This window comes from Ambystoma mexicanum, chromosome 4q, assembly GCF_040938575.1.
Source record: "Ambystoma mexicanum isolate Mex_15411 chromosome 4q, UKY_AmexF1_1, whole genome shotgun sequence".
Lineage (NCBI taxonomy): Eukaryota > Metazoa > Chordata > Amphibia > Caudata > Ambystomatidae > Ambystoma > Ambystoma mexicanum.
In genome coordinates, this window is record NC_090928.1 from 1,068,466,036 (window position 1) to 1,068,491,231 (window position 25,196).

Below are 25,196 nucleotides of genomic sequence, written 5' to 3' on the forward strand. Positions count from 1 at the left end.
AAAGGTGAGAAGTGTGATAAATGGTTAGCATATAGGTTGAAGATGAGGGATTCTGAACGGTCAATTGCATCTATTCAAGATAAAGATGGCCGGATCAGATTTCTGCCAGATGAAATTAACTCTTTTTCAGGATTATCACGCGCATTTATATAAGAGTGAAATTGATGAGCCAATAGGGAATGTTGACTTTCTTGAGAGAGCAAATCTTTCTAGAGTTTCTGATTATGACTCGCAGATACTAGAGGAGGATCTGACACTGGATGAGATTAAGAAGGCCATCAGCAAATAAAATTTTGGGAAATCACCTGGTCCGGACGGTTTTCCGGGAGAATTCTACAAGATATTGCCAGATTCGGCCCTGAATCTACTTAAGGATATGTATGTGTCCTGTTTGGCTAATGGCCTACTACTGACTTCGACTAGACACGCTATGATATCTGTCTTTCCGAAGAAGGGAAAGGATGAGACGCTCCCTGGGAGCAATAGACCGATTAGTCCCATTAACACGGACAACAACATTTTGGCTAAGATCTTGGCTGTTAGATTGGAGGATCTTCTGCCGAAGTTGATAAATGAAAATCATTCGGGTTTTGTAAAAGGGAGAAAAACATCCAGTAACATCAGGCGTTTATTCCATACAATTAATAAGGTGACGGACGAGTCAGAAGATGCAGCCATTTTTTAATTGGACGCGGAGAAGGCTTTCAATCGGGTGGAATGGGATTTCTTGTTCTTAGTCCTCGAGAAATTGGGATTTGGAGTGAATTTTAGATCGTGGATTAGGCTCTTATATTCAGAACCGACAGCAGATGTTAACACCAATGGGATTCACTCTGTTCCTTTTAGACTGGAAAGGGGGATGAGACAGGGATGCCCCCTTTCTCCTTTGTTGTTTGTTCTGGCATTTGAACCTTTGGCGGCTGTTATTAGAAATGAACTGGATATAGACAGTGTTTCGTGTTGGGGTTTACAACAGAAAGTATGGTTGTTTGCAGATGACATACTTTTGATCCTGCGGGACTTGCATCAATCTTTACCAACATTAATGGATGTCTTAGCTTCTTTCCAGGAGATTTCTGGTTATAGAGTAAATTGGAGCAAATCAGAAGTGATGCCGCTGGTTCCTGGGTGTAGCAAAAAATATGTCACTGATCTGAGGTTTCATTGGTGTCCGGATAAGATGTTGTATTTGGGGATTTGGATCACTCTGAAGATCTGTGACCTGGTAAGTGTGAACATGAATGTGCTTACTGTGACTTTTAAAAATGATGTGGAACGATGGAGTTTACTGAATCTTTCGCTTTGGGGGAAGGTTAATGCTTTAAAGATGGTGTCCGCCCCTAAATCAACTATATCTTGGGTATGACCTCATTGGAAAGAATTGGACAGGCTTATACAAGGATTCTTATGGAACAGGAAACCGCCAAGATTGTGTTTGTGGAAGCTACAGTGACCATTGGAGCAAGGCGGATTAGGAGTACCAAATTTCAGGGCCTATCATCTAGCCTTTAATTGTGCTTTCATGGTTGATTTCATGGAGACAAATCCTAGTGTGTGGGCTGCGGCCGAGGCGAGTGCTAATGGTCCTTTGTCACCTAGGGCATTGTTAACCACAGCATCGAAAGGTGTGAAAGATATATTGACTACATCATTGAGAAATTAGAATTTGAATGTCTTGTTGGGTGTGAATGCATGCAGAGATCTGAATGCGTCAATTTGGATGAATCCCTCTATCAAACTGAATGGCAAAACATTATTCTGGCCTGAATGGGTTTTAGGTGGTGTCAGCTGGGTTGGTGACCTCTTCACTGAGGGTGAGTGGAAAAGCGCTAGAGATTTACAAAGAGAATATCACATTGAAGGTTTCAAGTCTTCAGACTACAGAAAACTGAAGTTGGCTATTGGTGTGATTGATTTTCAAAATAGTCTGAACCTAGAATTTCTTATGAGGAAATTTTTGGTGAATGAGGGCGGCATAGCCAGCCGGGTATACAGGCAGATTCTGCTTGAATATAAAGGCAATGATTTGCTAAGAATTGAATGAAGTCGGAGAATTGGCACGGACAAGGATGTGTGAGAATGTCAAACTGTGTTCCTTAGGTTTGACTGAACGGACAAGACAAATTATGATCCTGAATAGGGTCTATTGGACCCCGGAAAACTTATGGAGGAGAGGTTTAAAGGATGGTCCGGAATGTTGGGCATGTGTTCAGGTGAATGGTACGATGGAACATATGATGTGGGATTGTGTGAAGGTTCGTGGGTTTTGGAGCGATGTCGGTGAAATTTGTGAAGAAATCCTGAATGTGACAATTGATTTTAATTTTGAGACAATAATTCTGGGGAATGATTCCATCTTGGATGATCTCTCTCAATGCCAAAAAAAAGGTTATTTAGAGGGGCTGCAGTGGGTAAGAAAATTGTCCTTAGAAATTGGAAATCTGCTGCTACATTAGAGAAAGAAACGTGGCTAAGTGAAATGCGGGATTTGGCAGCTATGGAGGAACGTTTATATAGGAAACAGGACAAGATTGGTTTGTTTGCAAAGATATGGGGACATTTTTGGAACTGTATTGAATTTGATTTTGTAGGTAATGAGATGTGAACTGCGGGTTAGGGTGGGTTTTGTTTCTAAAGCTGTTGTTTTTGATGTTTCTGTGAATTTGTATATAATTTTTTTGTAAATATGTTATTGCCTTTTACATTGATGTCTTCTTTTTCTACATTGAAAATAAAGTTTTTAAAAAAAGAGAGAAGCAAGTAGATCAATTGTGTAGGAAAGGAGAGTTGATTCTGTAGACAGAAAGACTTGAAATCAGACTCAAGTCTAGTAGAGGGAAGAAAAGCGAGTGCCTACTCAATGTGGTTGGGGAGAAAAATCAAAGGTTTGATTGGATGAACATACGAAGCAATATATGTATTGCAAAAATGGCATTGCTCTAAAAGAGGGTCATTGACAACATGAGAGCAACGGAGAGAGAATGCTAGAGAGAGAGAGAATGAGAAAAAGAGAGATTGATGAATTGTGGCAGAAGTAAATGATAGTGGGTATAGAGTTCTGAGAATTGGGTAAGAGAGCAGATGGAGATAAGTTTCAGGAATATATAGGAATATAAGGAAGAAGGCAGAAGCGACAGGTGGAAGCAGTTGAAGGCTGAGAAGAAGAATGTTGATTGTGAATTTCTGAAGTAAAATGTTTAGCAAAGTTCAGAGCTCTAAGAGTAGAGTGAGTTGAAGGATCAGCAGGTGAAGCTGATTTCAACTCGAGAGCAGGCGCCGGGTGAAGGGCGGGCCTTAGGATACACCAGTGGATTTGATGGCGTTTGCCCTCCTACGGGGCCTCATCACAAGGGTCATGAAGAGTTGAATGAACATGCAGATCTCAGTTGCACAGAGCTGCATTGCTTTCTATATACATCACCTATATGAAGGGAAAAATGTCATCGTACTTTAAGGAAACAAGTGAAAACCCTCCTGTTTGAGTAGTATATAGTCAGTCAGTCTTTTTGTCTGATGTCTTATTGCTGCCTTTGGGCTTTGGTGCTCTATAAATACATATAACATAACAATATACACATACATCTGTAGTACAATGGGACCTATCCCCTCCTCCCTCTTCTTTGACACCATCCTTACTAATTGAAAGGGTTCCATGTAATAATGTCCCCTCAAAAATATCGCCATGCAAACATTTCACCGAAAAATGGCCCCCAATTTTTTTTTTGGGGTTTTTTTTTGTTGCTGCCCCTGTCCCCATATATATGGTCACCCATATAATATCGCCACAGCCTTTTCCCGGCGATATTATATACAGCGACCATTATATGGGGATAATATTACCTGATACCATTGAAAGGGTGTCTGCATCCTTCCAGAGACACTACATAATATAGCCGCTGAGTACTTCATTTTTTAAACTGCTTTAGAGCCTTTTGGCTCCTACCCTTAACCTCCACTTAGCCATCCAAAAGCAGCCACAAGGCCATACCTGCATGCTAATCTTTTCTACCTTACGGGACAAGCTAGAGTGGCGTCCAGGGCCCGCAGCGTACAACTTTCCCTCACCAGCAGGGCAGCAGGGTTTGCCAGCTCACACTCTGCTAGAACGGTCCCATGACTATTACGGAGCAGAGCTGCTCCACCATGGACTGAGTGCTTCTTCAGGTAACACTCCACACCCCACAAGCAGCGGGTCGTGGCGGGGCTTCTTCCCTTTGCGGTTGCAGTATGTGGGCGAGGAGAATTTAGTAGATTTAGGCCAGTGGGTTAATGTTGTTGTTTGTGAATGCCCAGTCAGCCAAAAATAAAAATACACAATCACTGCAAAAAGGATGGGACAAGATACCATAAGAGCAGGGCTCATAGGTACTTTGGGATTGATGTTTCACAGAAGCACATCCTGGCCAAAGTTGTCAAAAGGCAGAGGAAGTCCAGCAGGAGCCATGCTCCCTCCTCATCTTGATCTTCCTCCATAACTTCATCTAGTTCCTGGGGGAAGAAAGCTAAGAGGCTGAAATGTGGGGGCGCTGTGTCTCAAAGGATATTGTTTTGGATATTATTGCCCATCTCAGGGAAAATCTGGATCCCTCCCCCAGCTGCCCCTTCCTCTTCCCGATTCAGGAATCATTAAAGGAGGTGGAAGCCAGCTTGTCCGTCCCTCAGTAACAATATCAGATGTCATTTAGTGGGAATGGGTGCAAGTGGATAAGGCTTCAATCCCAAAGTCCTTGATGAGAGAGTATGCTTTGGAAGGTGACAACCCTGTCTTGGCCACTGCAGTCCAGCGAGACCTAGGACAAATGCATTGTGTATTGGTCATGGGGTGGATTCTTCTGAAGATGATACTCCCAATTACACAGTTGACCAAAAGGTGGTGACTGCTCTGAAGAAGCCATTTACAGTGTGCATACAGTGAATTTAATCTTCAAAGACTTTGACAGGTGCTGTGTGGGGTGAAGGGGGTGGGGGTTCAAGTCTCATTGTGATGATCCAGAGACAGGTGGAATGAATCTTGGCTCTGATGTTTGACAATGTAAGGGTCACAGCACTTGCTGCAGGAGTTCTTTCCTCAGTCGCAGAAACCTGTGGACAAGGGGCGGGAAGTCATCTCGGAGATTAAGGGGGCCTATGAGGGCTGACAGAGCACTACAACCTTCCTTCCATACAAAACCTAAACCTCCAGCATCCAAGATCTAGTCCTCCTGGAGAAGGTTCAGTCGCCCTTTTCAGCAGGTCAACCAAAGACAGCTAAGCCAAGTTCCTCAACTGCAACCACAACAGCAGTCTCCTCCACATCTCATTCCAGACTATGCATCAGGGCTGGGCGACCCGGTGGGTCGACGTCTTTGTTCCCTTCCCTTATGTGAGTCAGAAATCACAGGTGCATGGGCAGTCTCATTCAACAGAGATGGCTACCATATCGAGTTCACTTTTACAGTGTCATCATCGAGAGATGCCACAACCCAGACCTTCAAAGAAACCTGAGGCCCTGTTGGCTAGACAACAGGCTCTTTTTCATTAATAAGCTGTGGAGGAAGCCACGCCAGCAATAAGGACAGAATGTTTCTTCTCATTCTCCTTTTAGTCCGGGAACACATGGGAGAGTGGTGTCCTGTTCAAACTCAAAGACTGCACAAGTTCATTGAGACCATCTGATTCGAGATCTCTACCTTACAACAGATCATCCCCATGTTAAGCAGAGGGGACTTTTGTCCTTGCTCCATAAATATTTAGGATTAATATCTTCACATTCTGATCTGGACAAAGCATTGCCAAAATCTTCCTGTTTTAAGTCCTTTCCTTTTGGCCTGATATCCACCCTGTAGGTATTTATGCAAGAGGCATTTCCTGTCATCTTTTCCTGGATGACTGGATAGTACGCACACAGACCAGCAAAGAAACATTCAGCAACTTTCAGGAAGTGGTGCCCATAGTACAGAAGTTTGGGAACCGGTTTAACTGGAAAATCCTCCCTCATTCCATCACAGGATCTCAAATGTAAAGGCCAGGTTCTGAGTATAGTTTGCTTACAAGAAGATAGGGTCCATAAGCTCTGCCGACATCTCCTCAAGTTGTTAAGTCACCGCCAAGCAACAGCAAGGACTGACGTTAATGAGCCAATAGGCCTGGCATCTTCCATCTTTCTGGTCCCTTGGCTTGTGACCGACTATCTCAGACCAGTAGGTGAAACCAGAAGGTGTCTTATCCACTAGTCCCAGAGGATCTGTCATCCAGGTGGCCAGGACATCGCTTTTGAATCCAGTTCCTGGGGGGTGGACCAGTGTGGGAGGATCACCTTGGTGAGGGGTCTTCAGGGGGTGGGAGTGGGATGCTGGATGGTTAGAAGCGGTATCCCCTTCCCTGTGGCATCTTTAACCCATCCTACCAGTAAGGATACTTAGGAACTCTACTCCCCACTCCTTTACAACACAACCACTTTCTCACGGACAGCCCGCTATGGGAGAAAGCAGACTGACACCTGACCCATGTATCTGACATGTCCCAATGCATTGGTCAGGCGAGGTCAGGCAATTACTGACAACTATTCACACCTGACTTCCATTAAACTTCCCCACATGGGTAAAAAGCAGAGCACGAGAGCAGACTCTGAGCGAGGCAAAGCAGTTTTGAGACGGCAGCTCAACGAGAGAAAAAAGATTGCAAAACAGGAGGGGATCAAAAGGAGGGACATTTCCTTGACCTTTCCAACCAGGAACCGTTTCTTTCAAGAACCCTCGAAAGTAGAAAGCGTAAGACTAGGAAACCAGGCTGAAGAATCCTGCATTGTGTGTCAGAGATACGCGGGGCCCTCCCGCATCATTAATCAAGGCAGGGAGAAGCAGCAGCCTCCATGGTACCAACCTTGGCTCCAAGAACAAAGCAGCATCAGTGAAATCAACACGGTCGGTGAGTTGGGGAGACCGATACAAGACCGCTCTGTGTTGAAGCCAAGGTTGCAAGCAGCAACATTGCATGGCGAGCACTGGAACGAACATTGTTAAAACGCATGTGATGAAAGACGCAAGTAAAGCTGAACTGCTAATGAGTGTTTGAACTTTGAAAGGAAAAGATACAATACTTTGACAGAGTGGTCCAGCACCACGTAGGTGGTCAGTCGAAGGTACCAAGTTGAGAAGTGGCAAAAGTGAAAGGATTTGTCTTGCGACGGGACAAACAAAATCCTGCGCAAAGTCGAAAGTCTAAGGAAAGTTTGGAAAGCCAAGATGAATTGGTCTGAGCCCAGCAGAGGGAGTCTAAATGAGGGGTTTGTGTTAAAGTGGGTCTGAACCCGGCAGAGGGGAACCCAGGGTGAAAAGTGAATAAGAGAAGTTATGTATAAGAGAATCCTGAGGATAAGCGAACTTTGAATGTTTGTCGCATCAGGCCCTCTGAAGTAAGAGACTTTGAATGGCAAATAGATTTTGGCACAGAAAGCACCGATACTGAGATTTTGAACTGCATCCTCGTGCTTGAAAATCCAGAGTAAGTGTAAGCTCGAGTGTGCCACCTTGTCCCGTGCTGAAAACGTGGGGAAGGTGAGCTAACGGCTTAAATATCTCGACATATCATTTCTTGAACACTTTTCTTTTGTATAACATTGTTTCCCACACCATTTGTAGTTCGAAGTAAGGATTGGCAATAGGGTTATTAGCATAGGCCCTTTTATTTTGACATTTTGATTTAGGATTAGCTAGGCATTTTTCAAACCCAATTTAAGTTCAATAAACACCCTTGAACTGTGATCACTTGTGTCTGTCTTACTGTCTGATACCATGCCTTCCTTACACCAGTCATCACTCACCTTCTTAGGCACTGGACTACCTCGAGAGACCATCTGGAGACATGCTTGCCCTTCTCACCAGTGGCCAAATAAGCTCTACTTTGGTGGTGTCCTACTATGCCTGCCTCAAGCCTAGGTGGTGACAATGAATGCCAGTGTGAAGGGCTGAGGGTAGACCCTGAAAAATCAGATTGCCCAGGGCATGTGGAAGCAATGGGAAACCTGCTGGACTGCAACTTAGAAGGAGTTGGCAGGATCTTTCATGCCCTCCAAACATTCCAGACCTGGTGAAGGTACAAACAGACAGAGTGGCCATGGTGTATATGAACTGGGGTGGGGGGGGATAGCTTCTCTGAGCAGGATGGTAATTAAATTGGGAAAATGGGCCAAAGTCCACCCACTGTCACTAGTCTCAGTACACATATGGTGAGGTAGACAACCAGGAAGTGTGCCACCTGCATAACCTCTTCCCAGCCTCTCACTCCCTGGCCCCTCAAACCTTTCACAATATTTGTCTCCGGTTCGACCAGCCCAACATGGATCTTTTTGCATCCTTCGTCAATGTGAACATTCCTTGGCATTTCTTGAGATACAGAGTCCTCCAGGATGGGCCCCGGATATTGCAGTGGTAGCCAGCCAAGTGCCTCATATGCCTTCCCACCAGTCTCCTTATTCGGGGGGGATTCAAGCCGTTATTGAGGGAGGGACTCAGGTGATTACAGTGGTCCTCTTTTGTGGATGAATGAATTGGTTCCAATAATTAAGGAAACTGGCCCGGGTACCAGGATAGATTTCCCTGCTGGATACCTGCTAATTGGACTTTCCGGCTCTAGACCAGGAGTCTCTCATCAAATGAGCCTCTCGGTGACGCCTCTCGGTGTGCCGGCAGAAAGGGAAGGGCTACAGCAGAAGTGTTTATCAGGAGAACTAGCAGTAGCCATTCAGAATTTCCACTGCCCTTCTACACCGACATAAGTTTCTGGAAACCATTTCACATGTGATGTGAACAGAGTTCTATTTGACTTTTGAAATGTGATCCATTCCCAATCCCGGCATTTCTGCATGAGGAGTTCCTCTTGGGGATATCAGTGTCTACGGGTTCAGTGTGTGGCCATTCATACATTTCGTGAACCATGGGACCTTTTGACTGTCTTCTCCTATATCTCCCGGCTGCTCCACAGTTTTGCACTTTTCAGGCCTCCAGTAAGAACCATTATTCATTCCCAGGGTCTTCTGCTCATTCTGACGGCCCTTCAGGCTGAGCCCTTTGAAATGCTAGAAGAGGTTCCTTTAAATATCCTCTCCTGGAAAGTCACATTCCTGATAGCCATAATTCCGGGGCACTGTCTAAGTGAGCTTAAGTCTCTTTTTTCCTCTCAGTCTTGTCTACAGTTCTTCAAAGACAGATTTGTCCTGTGCACAAACCATCCATTTTGGTCAACCTTCCAGATCAGTCAGGAATTTGTTTTCCCTAGTCCATCACCAGAGGAGAAGGCATGCTTGCAAACACTTGATGGGCACAGGGAGTCACTTCTAATAGCATGTTTGTGGCAGCAGGCCAGGATGCAGGCCCTTTCTCAGGTGTTGTGAGCAAATGGCTGAGACCTATCATAGCAGAAGCAGAAGCTACAGCTCAGGCTACCTTGCCCCCTCTAGTACAGGGAAGATCCACTATGGGCATGGTGGCCTCTTTGGCCAATGCTAGGGGTGCTCCTTTACCTGAGGTTGCAGAGCTGCCACCTGGGCTTCTGCTCATAAGTTTATTTAGCATTATTCAGAAATGATATGAGCGCACTGTGATCCACCCTTTGGGTAAGGGTTGTTGTCAGCAGTGGCAGGAATTGGTAATTTATGCTTTGGATATTCACACCTGCTATTTCTGTCAAAATAAATTGTTGTACTTGTGGCAGCAATTGTTGCATTGGTCTTCGGTTCTTACTGCAATCAGCAGCTCGTTTGGAGTTGCTTGGGTGTACTTTCAATTAGTAAGGAAAGTGACAAGGAAGATGAACAGGGTCATTCGTCAATTACTCCTTCGCCAACTCTTCCTCACCGCCATCATGCCACACCTCCCCCTCGCTGGCGAAGTACCAAATGAGCTTGGGCACTTACAGGCAGGGCTGGGCTCGCAATGACCCTAGGGTACGTGGAGGAGCTAGGTTGCTCTCCAGCAGTTTGTAAAGTATATTAATAAAGTGGGGGGCGTGGCTATGAGGGCCATGTAGGAGGACGTGATCTGGAGGAGCTCCCGAGATCCTGAAATGATCCTGGTGGAATAGTGCACAACGATGTACCTACAACTGCTGAAAACACACATGTCGGTGTGTGAATGGTCTGACCGTGCTTGGTGAACTTTTGGAAGGCGTGGGAGGAACGGCGGTGGAGTTTTGTGCGAAAAAGATAAGGAGCGCCGGAGACGAAAGACGACACAAAATGGCCGACCAACGACCGGAACAAAGGAAGGAGCAGGCCGCACGATGATCGAGCGATAGAGGCGTACTCTGTGCGCATTTGTAACTTGTGCAGAACACAGGTCCTCTGGGTCATGTCTAGCAGAACGGTGAGGCCGAAGGCGAAGCAGCCCACCTTGGACGACTTTGCTAAGACGTCCCCTGGTCCGGAAAATCCCAAGAGTAAGGACAAGACGCTTACAAGCAGCATGACGGCGACGGGTACCAACCAAGAGGTCCTAGCTGCGATTGCGGACTTAAAAGCGGCCTGGGAAGCTAAACTTGAACTGGCCGTAACTGAGCTGAAAAAAGCATTGGACCTTAAGGTCGGTGAGGTCCAGGAAGAAGTGAATCTACTCCGGCAGGACGTCAGGGCCTTGGCGGAGCGCACGGAAACCCTCGAGAGAGAGGTGAGCCCGAACACCGCGGATTGTGCCTCCCATAAAGCCGAATTACATGCTCTGGTACAGAGAATGGGCAACTTGGAGAACAGAGCGGAGGAGGCGGAAGGACGCGCCCGACGAAACAACATTCGCATCATGGGCCTGCCAGAGGGATCGGAGGGCCACAATCCTACGGAGTTCATTGAGTCTATGCTGCTGCAGGAGACACCCGGAGGAGCCTTATATGAAGGTTTTGCGGTGGAACGAGCGCATAGAGCTCTAACAAGGAGGCCGCCGCCAGGAAACCCGCCTAGTCCTGTAATAGCCAAAATCCTTAATTACCGGGACCGGGAGAGGATATTGGAACACTTCCGTAAGGGAGGAACGATTACACGAGGAGCGGCAAACATCACGGCCTACCCGGACTATACCCTGGCTGTGCAGCGTAGCCGCATGAACTTTGGGACGGTAAAGCGAAGATTGAGAGAGGCGGGCCACAAATACATGTTGCTGTATCCAGCAAAATTGAAAGTTTTTCATAAACACAAAACTTTGTTTTTTGAGACTCCAGAGGACGCCATGGGATGGCTCGACGCACAGGGATGTCCCCAGGAGCCTGACGTTCGGACGGGAAGAGGAAATGGAGGAGATAAGTAGTGCACGAGGAGGGTGCCACAAGATGGCGCAGTATAGATCCATGGGACTTGATTATAGTCATTTGCGCAGCCTTCGGGAGAGAAGGTCAGACTGTTGCACAAGATATTATGAGCACTGTTACTATTATTGTATTTAGGGGAGCCTTGCAGAGTGGATCTCTTTACCCCACTTAGTAACTTTAGCTAAGTGGCCATTAGGGCGACATCAGCCTACTGAGCTCTGGGCATTGTTTGGTGCTTGCAGGGCTAGATGTGGGGGTGCCTGAGTTCCGAGGATGGAGCTAGGCAGCAGTTGGGGTGTGTGGTGTTGGGGAAGGGATGGGTAGAGGGTGGGGTTGGAAGCAGGGAATTTGTGGTGTATATAGTTATGGGGAGTTTGAGTTTGCACAAGAAGCTACAAGTGAAAGTTAGAGGACTGCATCTGTATCGCGTGGGCAAGTGGGATTCGCCACACGGAAGGGGGGAGGACACTCATGAGCTATGGGGGACCTTAAGATCGTAACATGGAATGTCAGGGGACTCAATAGTTACTTAAAGAGGAACAAAGTCCTGATGTATTTGAAAAGACAGAAGATTGATATTGCACTGTTGCAAGAAACGCATCTGACCCGGCAAAAGCTGGAACTGGCGGGGAAGAAGTGGAGAGGTACTGTAGTAGGCTCTCCGTACTCTGCCTACGCTAGGGGAGTGTTGGTCTGGGTGGCACCGCACGTTCCGCTCCAACTTACACAAGAGGTGGTGGATACGGAGGTGAGGTTGGTCATATTGAAGGCACTGATGGAGAATAGGGAGGTGTGCATTATAAACACGTATGCCCCAAATCAAAATATGGCGGCATATTTTAGGACTCTGTGTACCAATCTGGGTGCGTGTATGGGGGGAGCGGTTATTTGGGGAGGGGATTTTACCTGCGCGCTCAACCCCCAAAGCAGATAGATCCGATGGTAAGATAGATGGGCCCACCCCAGCGGCCAGGGCATTGCAGACACTGCTCGACGACTTCGGGCTGGCATATGTTTGGAGGCTGAATCATCCTAATGAAGCACAGTACTCGCATTACTCAGCTCTGCAACAACTGCATACGAGACTTGATTATTTCTTTGCCACGCCAGATGTGGTGATAGAGACCACCCAAATAGACTACAAAGTGAGGGTCCTGTCGGACCACTCGCCTCTGGTTCTGGGCTGACAGTACTGCCGCCCCAGAGCGCGAATACCGACCTGGCGCCTCCGGGCTGAGGCGCTCAGGGACCCGTTCTTCAGAGAAGACATCAGGGATGAGATCACACATTATTTTGAAGAAAACACTGGCAGCGTGGATTCAGCGGGCACGCTCTGGGAAGCCTTTAAGGTGGTATTGCGGGGTATTGCTATTGCTAAATCAAAGGGCCTACAGGGTGGGGTCCTAATGGAGTTAGAGGAAGCGGAGGGTGAACTGGAACGGGAAATCAATAGGGCAGGAGGGGATGCAGAACTTGTACTCAAACTGCAGCAGTGGTGTGCAGAGCTTTGGGAAAGGCTCTGCAACCTTAACTATAAGAAGTATGTTGAGAGACAACATGCAGGTGGGGATAAAACCGGCCGTCTTCTGGCGTGGTTATATAAGAGCGAAATCCCTAGGCCCCCGATTAGGACGATAACCAGAGAGGATGGGGAGGTAGCGGACACCCAAGAGGGAGTCAATGAGGCATTCTCAGAATACTACAGGGCATTATATGAGGACAAAGGGAGGAGCAATCGAGAGGAGATAAGAGAAACTTTAAGAGACATGGAATTACCTAAGATTAGTGCCGAAGACAGGGAGGAGCTGGATGCACCGATTACTCTAGAGGAACTGGAGGAGGTGGTGAAGCAGTTGCCCACCTGTAAGACCCCGGGTGCGGACGGACTCCCTAGCGAGTTTTATAAAGCATATAGAGAGGAGGTACTCCCACCCCCCCATGCTAGAAATGCTCAATGAGTCTTTTGAGGTGGGCCGGCTGCCGGAATCGCTTAGAGAAGCGATAATTATACCGCTTCCTAAGCCCAACAAGCCAGGGCACAGCTGCGGCTCCTATAGGCCTTTGTCAATGTTGAACCAGGACGGCAAGATATTGATGGCGGTCCTGGCCAATAGGCTACATAGAGTTATTAGTAAACTGATACACCCGGACCAGACAGGTTATGTCCCCAACAGAAATATAACCCACAACCATAGACGACTCCACCGGGTGATTGAAGAGGGGAACAGAAGCGAGGGTGAAATGGCGGTTGTGTCCTTAGATGCAGTCAAGGCTTTCGATTCAGTGAGGTGGCCATGGTTGCTGGAGGCCCTGAGGGAATACGGGATGGGGCCGGGCTATGTTAGGTGGGCGAAATTGCTGTACAGTGAACCGCTGGCTAGGGTACGCACAGGATCGGTGATATCCGAGAGATGGCAACTTAGCAGAGGCACCAGACAAGGTTGCCCCTGGTCCCCGATGTTATATATTCTGGCTCTGGAGCCCCTAGCAGTGTACCTTAGACAACAGTATGACATGATAGTTATTGAGGTGGGGGGAGAGAAACACCTAATATCCTTATATGCTGACGATTTGCTACCATATCTGAAATATCCGGAGGAAAATCTTCAATTTATTCCAGAGGTAATGGAAAGGTATGCAGAACTGTCCGGCATAGCGGTGAACCCCCACAAATCGAGCATGTTCCCATTGGGTAGCTACAGAGGAACCCCTCTGGAGCGGTTGCCAGTGTTGTCGGTGCCATGGGCGGTTGGCTCCTTCCGCTACCTCGGAATAGATGTGTACCACACGGTAGAGGAGGAACATTTGCATAATACTGAGATGGCTGTAGGAAAAATCCATATAAGTATGAAGTTTTGGGAGAAGTTGCCGTTGGCAATGATGGGACGGGGGGCGATGCTCAAAATGGTGGTCTTGCCCAGGCTCTTACATTTTTTCAGCAATATCCCGTACGTGATGCCCAAAAAGTTTTTTGCCAAGCTAAATGGTATGTGCAGAGACTTCCTATGGCATGGCACTCGGAATAGAGTGGCGCTATGGAAGTTGCAGAACTTCTATGACAGAGGGGATATTAAGCTGCCAAATTTTGAGGCCTATTATGTAGCTGGCCAGTTGCAATATGTGGCCAAGTGGCTCTCTGATGAGGTGACTCCGGAGTTGAGGCTGTTTGGAGAGGACTGCACTCCGTTTTACCTAAAGGAAATTATTTGGTTGCCTAGACTTGTAATGAAGGAGCGCCCGGGTATGATGATGCTTGGGTGGAAGATGTGGCGTAGAGTATGCCGACTGATGGAGAACCCGTACCCGTGTTCCCCGCAGGTACCGCTGGTGGCCTTGGCAGGGGAAGATACACAACTAAGAATTATAATCAGGACCTACTGGGAGTCGGTCGGGCTGGTTACATTGGGAGATGTCTGGCAAGAGGGGGTCATTAAGGATTTTGAAGAATTAGGGGAAGAGGCAGGCTTGCATAGAGGCCAATATGTCACGTAACTGAGGCTTGTGCAGATTATTCGTAAAACCTGGCCTGAGACTGCATTGGCGGAGGAGCCAGACGCCACCATGGGGACAATATATGACATGTCAGAGGGAGGGCATGAGATCTCTAGACTATATGAGATGATGATGACCCGGGTAGGGAAGGATTTGAGGCTGGATTGGGAAGCAGAGGTGGGAGCACAGATGACCGATGGGATGTGGGAGCGTGCTATGGGATACCACAAGAAGGTGTCCAGAAATGCCAGATTACAACAAATACAGTTGTACATAACACACAGAGCCTATATGACCCCGATGAGAATATCTAAGTTTGTAAATGCGGGACGACAAGCGTGCCCAAAATGCGATAAGGAAGATGCTGATATGACACACATGTTTTGGTCTTGCCCAGTGATTGAGAGTTTTTGGGGGGAGGTGGTACAAAAACTAGCTGACAAAGGGATCACGCTCAATATAGATACGGCCTGGGCCTGCCTGTTGGGAGGGTTTCCCAGACCACGGAATACTAAACATGTTGGGAAATGGAAGGACTTTGCATATGTGCTTGCAAAACGAAGGATTGTCATGGGCTGGAAGCAGTGCCATAAGCCACTGGTCGAGGTATGATGGCGGGATCTGCAGAAATGGGCGGAGGCTGAAACGGTGGTATGGCAGAAGGCATGTAGCAAGTGTGGGGAAGAAGAAGTGAGTACCTTGCTAGCATGGAGAGTATTAATAACTGGACTGTTTGGCACAATAACGGATTCTGCAGTCTCAGAAGAAAGTGATACCCTGCCACACGCAGCAGATACGGAATGAGGAAGAACAAGCTCTTAAGGGGGGAGGGATTGGGGGTTCAGTGGCGTTCATTTATTGATGTTCATGTGTATTGTTGCAAATAACGCTGCTAGTTTGGTTTGTATTGTTTGTTTGGTTTAAAAAATAATAAAAACCGTTTAAAAAAAAAGTATATTAATAAAGTATCTGCGGAATACTGGGCAGTCGCTGCGAAAGGATGCCGACATCGATTCAATTATTAACAAGGGCGATGTGGAAGAGTTTGACTCGGAGCAATGAAGATTACTCCCTGTACTCAGAGCATTTTCCATGCATTCTTCACATTTCCAAGCAGACTATGGATGGGGAACACTGACGGAGGAAGCCATTTCTGGCGATTCCATGACTAGGGCAAAATAAACAGATGCCAAGAGAGTCAAAAGTGGATAGTAGCCAATTAGGATCGGACAGTGCAAGACCATCAAGAGCCAGAGGTATTTAAAGATAAAACAAAGAATTCAGGATTTCTAGACCGAAGGGCAAGACAATAGAGATTTACAGGTGGAGGGGAAGGAGCGGTAAGGAGGGAAAAGGAATGTGGAACAGGAAGGAGTATGTGTCAAAGAGCCAAAAAGAGGAGCCACGAAATGCGAGACAGACTCAGGATAGAAAATGAGGCCGAGAGGGGAATTATGGGTGGCAGAGATAATAGCTAAAACAGATGATGGAAGTGCTAAACAGAGAGAATAAAGAGTGGGTGGGTAGTGTGAATATATACCATCGGGCCACAAAGAAGAGCCATCGTTATGTAGACAAAGAAAGAAGAGAAACAAGAGAATCCATTACCAATTATAATTTGTTATTTTGCCGATGTCAATGTCACTTGGCCTAGTAAGATTGTTGTCTCTGTCCTCCCTCTGTTCCCCTCCATTGCCTCGTCACGCCTTGAAACACTTGTGTATTAGCGCGTTATAAATGCCATATCATATAATTTATAACGCACTTAATACTCAGAGGTTTCTAAGCAAAGACCCAGGGATCGTATCTGTGTTGCTCCGCGTCGTCCTGTTTCCAAGACGAGCACGTTGCCACTAAGCTCTCCTCCTGAGAAGCAAGAGTTTTACAAAAAGATCAAAGAAAACCAGGCACAATAGAAGAGTAGAAATTCAATAGGAGAGGTGTCAGAAAAAGGGGTGTCATGAAACCCAAAAAGAGTTTGCCAAAAGAAGAGAAGGAGAGAGAAGAAGGAATCCAAGATGAGTGATTGAGTCAACTAGTGTCACCCCCGGCTGCAACCAAACAAGTGGTGAGAGTTAGACGTCAGAGCAGGCAGGACAGACAGAACGGGAAGGTGGAGTCTAAGTTGCAGTGAAGCAAAGAAGTGGAACATTGAAACGGAGGAAACATCTACAGAGCTTTACTCTGCAGAGAATGTACACACTCAGCAACCCAAATGACACAGCAGGAAGAGTAGAAGACGAGAGAAGGAAGTACAGCAGGAATTCCCGCAAGCAGGAGGGTGCAGACAGGATATAAGCACAGGACACAGCAGAGCAGCTGCGGAGCAGGAGGACGAGCCTGATCCCGTCCTCTGGGCCAGGAGAGCTTCCATTCATGTTGATCTTGAGGCTGTCTGGAGGCACCCAGGTGAAGCGCCCCATTCACAGATCACAGCGCTGCGCATCCCTGCATTGCAACCGGGGTCCAGCATGGGAGAGCGGCCTTGAGACGGTGTTAATGCCTGCGGACGACCACCTTGAGTTGCACCTGGAAGCCCAGGAAGGGTGGGCGCCATCAAAGCAAGAGCAGGGGTTGGGGACTGGAGGGCAGCAGTAGCGATGGTCGGCAAACCACATTTCTTCCCTTTCGGGAAGTGCTTTAGTTTTCATTTTCTGGTTCCACATTGAAGTCCTCCTGAGCCGCTTCCTGGTCTTTCATTCCTAGACTTTCAGGTGTTCCTGCTCCTGTGGTAGTGGCCTGCATACTGTGCTGGGTATATACAGAAACCGTACAAGGGAGCGTGGACCTGATACCTGCCCATCTATAGTGGCCCAATATCTAGCAAAGCTTATCCGGACCTTGGCCCTACTCTGGAACCAATCAGGATGGAAACTCCACAAGTGATTCGGTGGTATTGGCCGGCAATGGGAGCCTATGCAATGGGTTGACGTAACCTGTTACCCTGAGGGTTGTTGAAAAAGTGCGCTTCTGCTGGATGTCTCAGAAGACACTAAAGAGGAAAAGCTTACTTCCGGAGTGGGTTTCCGCGGTGGGGAAAAAAAGGGCAAAAATCTTGCCAAATTTTCCACACATCGATCGACTGCGTCCTGAAAAGTTGACTCTAGCCTCCATCCCGCCGCAGCTGGGCTTCGCTCAATGGAGCGAGTGTGCACTGTGGAGGCCTCTGTGCAGTCTGCAGGTCACACATTGGAATCACGGCTGGAACACAGCAGGCCAAGAGCCGAGTCGCCTCTGCATGGATGCCACCGGTGATGTGCAGACCAGCTGGAACACAGCAGGCCAAGTGCTGAGTCGCCTCTGCATGGATGCCACCGGTGATGTGCAGACCAGCTGGAACACAGCAGGCCATGGGCTGAGTCGCCTCTGCATGGATGCCACCGGTGATGTGCAGACCAGCTGGAACACAGCAGGCCATGGGCTGAGTCGCCTCTGCATGGATGCCACCGGTGATGTGCAGACCAGCTGGAACACAGCAGGCCATGGGCTGAGTCGCCTCTGCATGGATGCCACCGGTGATGTGCAGACCAGCTGGAACACAGCAGGCCAAGAGCCGAGTCGCCTCTGCATGGATGCCACCGGTGATGTGCAGACCAGCTGGAACACAGCAGGCCAAGTGCTGAGTCGCCTCTGCATGGATGCCACCGGTGATGTGCAGACCAGCTGGAACACAGCAGGCCATGGGCTGAGTCGCCTCTGCATGGATGCCACCGGTGATGTGCAGACCAGCTGGAACACAGCAGGCCATGGGCTGAGTCGCCTCTGCATGGATGCCACCGGTGATGTGCAGACCAGCTGGAACACAGCAGGCCATGGGCTGAGTCGCCTCTGCATGGATGCCACCGGTGATGTGCAGACCAGCTGGAACACAGCAGGCCAAGAGCCGAGTCGCCTCTGCATGGATGCCACCGGTGATGTGCAGACCAGCTGGAACACAGCAGGCAAAGTGCTGAGTCGCCTCTGCATGGATGCCACCGGTGATGTGCAGACCAGCTGGAACACAGCAGGCCATGGGCTGAGTCGCCTCTGCATGGATGCCACCGGTGATGTGCAGACCAGCTGGAACACAGCAGGCCATGGGCTGAGTCGCCTCTGCATGGATGCCACCGGTGATGTGCAGACCAGCTGGAACACAGCAGGCCAAGGGCTGAGTCGCCTCTGCATGGATGCCACCGGTGATGTGCAGATCAGCTGGAACACAGCAGGCCATGGACTGACTCGCCTCTGCATGGATGCCAACGGTGATGTGCAGACCAGCTGGAACACAGCAGGCCGAGGGTTGAGTCGCCTCTGCATGGATGCCAACGGTGATGTGCAGACCAGCTGGAACACAGCAGGCCAAGGGCTGAGTCGCCTCTGCATGGATGCCACAGGTGATGTGCAGACCAGCTGGAACACAGCAGGCCAAGGGCTGAGTCGCCACTGCATGGATGCCACCGGTGATGTGCAGACCAGCTGGAACACAGCAGGCCAGTTGCCACTGCATGGATGCCAACGGTGATGTGCAGACCAGCTGGGACACAGCAGGCCAAGGGCTGAGTCGCCTCTGCATGGATGCCAACGGTGATATGCAGACCAGCTGGGACACAGCAGGCCAAGGGCTGAGTCGCCTCTGCATGGATGCAACCGGTGATATGCAGACCAGCTGGGACACAGCAGGCCAAGGGCTGAGTTGCCACTGCATGGATGCAACCAGTGATATGGATGCAACCAGTGATATGCAGACCAGCTGGAACAGAGCAGGCCAAGGGCTGAGTTGCCACTGCATGGATGCAACCAGTGATATGCAGACCAGCTGGAACACAGCAGGCCAAGGGCTGAGTTGCCTCTGCATGGATTCAACCGGTGATGTGCAGACCAGCTGGAACACAGCAGGCCAAGGGCTTAGTCGCCTCTGCATGGATGCCACCGGTGATGTGCAGACCAGCTGGAACAGAGAAGGCCAAGGGCTGAGTTGCCACTGCATGAATGCAACCAGTGATATGCAGACCAGCTGGAACACAGCAGGCCAAGGGCTGAGTTGCCACTGCATGGATGCAACCAGTGATGTGCAGACCAGCTGGAACACAGCAGGCCAAGGGGCATGGATGCCACCGGTGCTGTGCAGACCAGCTGGAACACAGCAGGCCAAGGGCTTAGTTGCCACTGCATGGATGCCACCGGAGATATGCAGACCGGCTGGAACACAGCAGGCCAAGGGCTTAGTCGCCTCTGCATGGATGCCACCGGTGATGTGCAGACCAGCTGGAACACAGCAGGCCAAGTGCTGAGTTGCCTCTGCATGGATGCCACCGGTGATGTGCAGACCAGCTGGAACACAGCAGGCCAAGGGCTGAGTCGCCTCTGCATGGATGCCACACGTGATGTGAAGACCAGCTGGAACACAGAAGGCCAAGTGCTGAGTTGCCTCTGCATGGATGCCACCGGTGATGTGCAGACCAGCTGGAACACAGCAGGCCAAGGGCTGAGTTGCCTCTGCATGGATGCCACCGGTGATATGCAGATTGCTCACAGATCTTTGACGTAGGCGGATTCACCGAAAACCAAGTTGGGAAAAGTTGGTAATGAGTTCCAAATAATATTCAGAATGTTTCACCTGTTGCTCCCAAATTGTAACCTTCTTAAAGAAATGTGAATCATGCATGTTCAGAGCGTGTGCTCAGGCTACTGTGCGAGGCCACATGATATTGGTGAGAAAGGGTTGAATTCTGTGACCTGGTGGATCATCTTGCTACTAGGCCTGCTGCAAATATTCAAGTGTTCCTTTTCTTTCTAAGCATCTGAAACTCTGCTAAGGACCAGTCCCACTCCTGGGGAAGCACACTTCCCAATGTAAATCACACTGTATTCGAAATGGTGCATAAAATTCATCTTTTCCACTCGGAGCAGGGGCATTCCGCCCTCATCTTCTTCCATCTACTGGCCGGCCTCGCTACAAATAAGCACTGCGGATACTGGGCATCTCCCATTAGGCCCATTGTTGTGGTACTGCCAAGGAAAGGTCAGCGTCTGCCACGGTGTACCCGTGCATGGCCTACCCCGTGGGGTTTTTCGACTATTCTGGTCGGGTTGTAAAAATCACATTGGAAGCCGAATCGTCGTGGGTTTCAATGCGTTTTAACACCTTCTCCAGAAACAAAGTGGTATGCCGGATGCCATGCACGTGCATGGTGGCCGGCATTGCTATTGGCCTCATTAGGAGTGTGCAGGTCTGGTAAAAATGGCGGAATAAATGCTGGTAATACCGGCTGTGGCATTTTCTACTGGACCGGCACACACTGAGTTTGCCGGTAGGGGCTCTGATCCGCTGGCAGTAGTTCAGGCCCCTACCGGCAAATCATTGCCACAATCACAGGCCCGGTTAGTACTGGTGCCTGTTATTGCGGAAAACCCATTCCATGGACTCCCTGTAATGGGAACTTACCGCAGTTGCCGGAACCCATACTATCCCAGTAATACCGGGATATCGCGCACCGGAAACAGTAAGGCAGGTTTGCCGGCAATCCGCCAGAATTACCAACAGGTTACTGGCAACCCCTTAATGAGCCTCAATGACTCGTTACTGTCCAATAATGCCATTGCTTTGACCTAACGTTATGACATATCTTATCTCCTTCATATTCTATGTATACACCTGACTTGTATTTATATCCTAACTGTATATTTCGCATTTATCCTGTATAAAAATGTTTACGCTTATGTACATGTGCCATGTAACCATTAATGTACATGTGCCATGTAACCATTACCTTTCACACAAGCGCCCAGTTACCCTTGGGTCAGGTGCGCGTTATAAATAAAATAAACAAACCAACAAACGAGTCCCTATGGATTCCGCCGGCTTTTTACTGACTTAAAGGGAAGGCAGAATCCGTAAGGACTCCTACCCTTTCACCCGCATTATTTTAGCTCTGAATGAATGCTGGTGGAAATGCTGGCGGTTTGCCTGCATGTAGCAGGCAGAACAGGGGTCGAGGCACAGAAAGTAATAAACAGGCAAAGTGATTGTCGCCACCTGTTTATCCAGGTTTGTGTCATTAGCCGCTGCAATGGAAATGAGCTCTTATAAGGTGCCTACCCTTATATACAAGTCTGTATTGCATAGTCTGTAAAAGAAAATATGCTCACACATAATGCATAGTGCAGCACAAGCCATCTTTAAAATAACATAACTCTATTTATAAAAATATACATAATTAGGGTCGTTGCATAAAAGATTCCGACACGACCTGGCTAAGACTGAATACAATTGCAAAGATAAATGCCAAGGCTTATATCGGCCTAAGATGAGCTTTATGGTGCAGTATTAGGAAGGATTGCCCGGCGAGGCGAGCCAGCCCCTGATATTGACAGACATAAAAGAGGGCCCATTAAAGGGCGAGCACTTGGTTGTCTTATGGAGCATCACAAGGGGGTGGGGCTAAAAGTCCAAAGGAGTCAATATAACCTATGGGTATGACTAAAGTGCAAAGAGAAGCAAGTGCTCACCCGGTACAGCGCGTAGCCGATGGTGAGCATGTCTTCACCGATCTTCTTCTGCTTCCGGCGGTTCTTCTGCATCAGGCCCACCAGGACAGTGCAGCACGGCTCATGGCAGCCCCCTTCGTGGTCGTCGTCGGCCTCGACCAGCTTAATCTTAAATTGAGGGTTGGTCCAGTAGGTGGCTGAAAATCACAGAAGATATTCAAGGGAAAACATTAATAAAGCATTGTTACTACCCCCAGCAGGAACTGCACTCCTCGCGGAAAGACCACAGCGTGAGGATGGGTCGGAGAAAGAGGCCTGCACGCCTTGGCTAGTATGGAAAGAGAGATAATGGCGGCCGTACCCTCACTCTTCTTATTGGCCACGGTTCCAGTGTCGTGATCAGACTCTTTGACTGGGGTGGCCCAAGTGGGGCACTGACTTATGCAGGTGTGGCATGAAGTACGAGTGCGCGCGCGCGCACACACACACACACACAACTATAACGGGGTGGCACCTGGGGTGGCCAATCAGATTACAGGAATAGCACATACCACCCCAGGCCACTCCCTGGACATGCCCCTGCACGGTTCTTAGATGTCATTGCATTAAGTTCAGTGTGTTGTGACTTTCTGCACGCCCGGGCCTTTACCTGGATAGTTTTGACAGCCGCCGGCCGTGGTGCCCCGCCTCCAGCTGCCGGTGAATAGGGTGATGCTCCACTTGTGGCGCTCCTCGCTAGTCAGGGTGTCTGGCGTCAGGTTACAGATCTCCAGTCGGCTATACTGCTTCATGAAGTCTGCAAAGGACATCCTAAGAGAAAAAAAGCAGAAAATTAGGCTCTCATCTCAAGAAGGAGCAGTGCTCCAGAGCTCATGCCTCGGAGATGGGCCTTAAAAGTCCTATCTTCATGGCAGAGCACCCATTTGATGCCGTGCCATAGTAGGACAGCTGCCATGGGACCGAACTACTGGGACTCCATTTGGAACATCTTAGTTAATGCACTCTGACTCCCCAAACAGGACCATTTGTGTGTCTTCACTTCATTAAATTCCCTAAAAGTTTGATAAATACAACTTAAAAGGCACTCAATTTGCCATTTATTTTAATCAGCAAAAAGTACCAATCAATGACTATTTTGGAAAAATAAAAACCCCATATTATTATTATTATTTTTCGTGGTTAATTCATTTTTTGTTGTATTTCTCAAATGACTGGGTGGCATTGATATTTTGAAAATCACTATTGGGTCCAATCAAAAAGGGTTCAGAGGTTCCCTCGTCCAATGTGTGATATTGGCATTGGACAGAGCTTCTCCAATCCAATAGCGACCTCCTGACATTTAGCTGAGAGCAGAACTACATAATACAGAACATGTAACACCTTACTAGACATTCATAACAGACAATGGTCCAATGAGAAATCATTATCAAGATGCAGATCAATGATTAAAACAAACTCCATTCAAAGCACTTGCTCATCCCAACCCCACTACCACCAGCAGTGGAAGTGCGAGCCCGCCTCACCAGAACTCGCCATCGTTTGACTGCTGGTCCAGTTCTTGCTTGACTTTTGGATCCACGAAATTCCATTCGGGAGCCCTGGAAGTGAAGGCAAATGTTACTGTTCTTGCTGATTGAAAGACTTGAAAGACTTGAAGAGAAGCCAGAGACCATCTGATTACATGTAGTATTTTCAGGGTACTCGGCGTGTGCAATCCCATGGGGAAGGGGGGACCCTTTGTGTAGCTGAGACCCTACTCTGATCCCAGTCCCCTTTCCCTCCACAGTAGTTTAGTCGTCTGACTTCAATGCTCCTGGATAAACATCTTGCCACACGATCCTTGGTGATTTGCGGGTCATGCAACAAGCCGATCAGACCACGTGAATTTTCCCATGAGATCCAGACGCCCAATTTGAAAACTCTGAAAGCCAAATGAGGTTGCCCAATTTTCACTGGAAATTGGGGGCTCCGAGAAGAATCGGAGTACGCAAAAGTCCTGAGGAGGGTTGGACACGATCAGCAACTAATCTAAAAGCTTGGGTTAAGGACAAGGGTCCATCCCATATTAAAATTCCTGAATCTCTTGTTAGCGATTTGGGGTGAAATGGCGGCTGAAATAAAAAGCACTATTGCATACACTTCCCTTTGTGGGGTTGTTTCGCATCAAGGTGGGTGACGTAAATCAGCCGAAACTTAAGGAGGAGAAGAGAGCAGTTTTTGAGGGAAAACGAACAAGTAATCAGAATGAGGGGAATTTAATATTTGTACTTGTACCTGTAGGGACCATTTTGTTGGTTTGCTTGGTGGATATATAGTTTGAAGGGTCTCCTTAAAGTTTAGATATGTCAATTTCCTTTCTTCAATTGAGGTCCGATTTATGTTTGAGATTATACATCTTCTTTAGATGTTGATGCGGTCTCAAGAGAGCGAGCTGTGAAAATTTGGAGCCTGATTCCACAACATGCTACGGCTTGCAGTTTATATTATTATTGTTTCAGACGTTGACACTTCTTGTAAGCTAACTGTTAAGGAATGGTGGCTAATTTCTTTTGCAAATATATTAGACGTTAACTCCTTTCACGCGACAGATGTTGAAATTCGGAGTCTGACGATGCTTGCTGAGAGTACCTCTAATATATTGTAGTCTTGTAAAAATTGCTAATCCGATTAAATCAAGTAATTAAAACAAAAATATATTTTTCAAATGCCACAGATGATGATGCCCGTTTATGAGACCGCTTCTGGGAACTGGCGTCTGGGCATGCTCCATCACGGAGCCTGTATATGTTACTCTGAATATACCCTCGATGCCAGCATGTTTTCAAGGGGGGTTCCAAAAATGGAGTTTGACCTTCTAATTTCCATTAGAAATGCTCACTAGATGTCACAACTATTTACAAAAGCTAGATCTAAAATATGGTTGTCTCCCAGAAAAGGTTTGTAAATTCAAAAGTAAATGTTCTGGA

General features: G+C 48.0%; 1 protein-coding gene across 3 annotated transcripts in view; it reads right to left on the reverse strand.

Moving 5' to 3' along the window:
- Positions 1–25,196, reverse strand: part of CAPN8 (calpain 8) — a 288,408-nt gene that overhangs the window by 107,479 nt on the left and 155,733 nt on the right. For all 3 annotated transcript variants that reach the window (XM_069608633.1, XM_069608631.1, XM_069608632.1), the window contains 3 exons: positions 23,754–23,828; positions 22,880–23,040; positions 22,252–22,427 (listed from right to left, as the gene is read on the reverse strand). In XM_069608633.1, the coding sequence (XP_069464734.1) occupies positions 22,252–22,427; positions 22,880–23,040; positions 23,754–23,828 (412 nt within the window). The remainder of the gene's footprint in view (positions 1–22,251; positions 22,428–22,879; positions 23,041–23,753; positions 23,829–25,196) is intronic.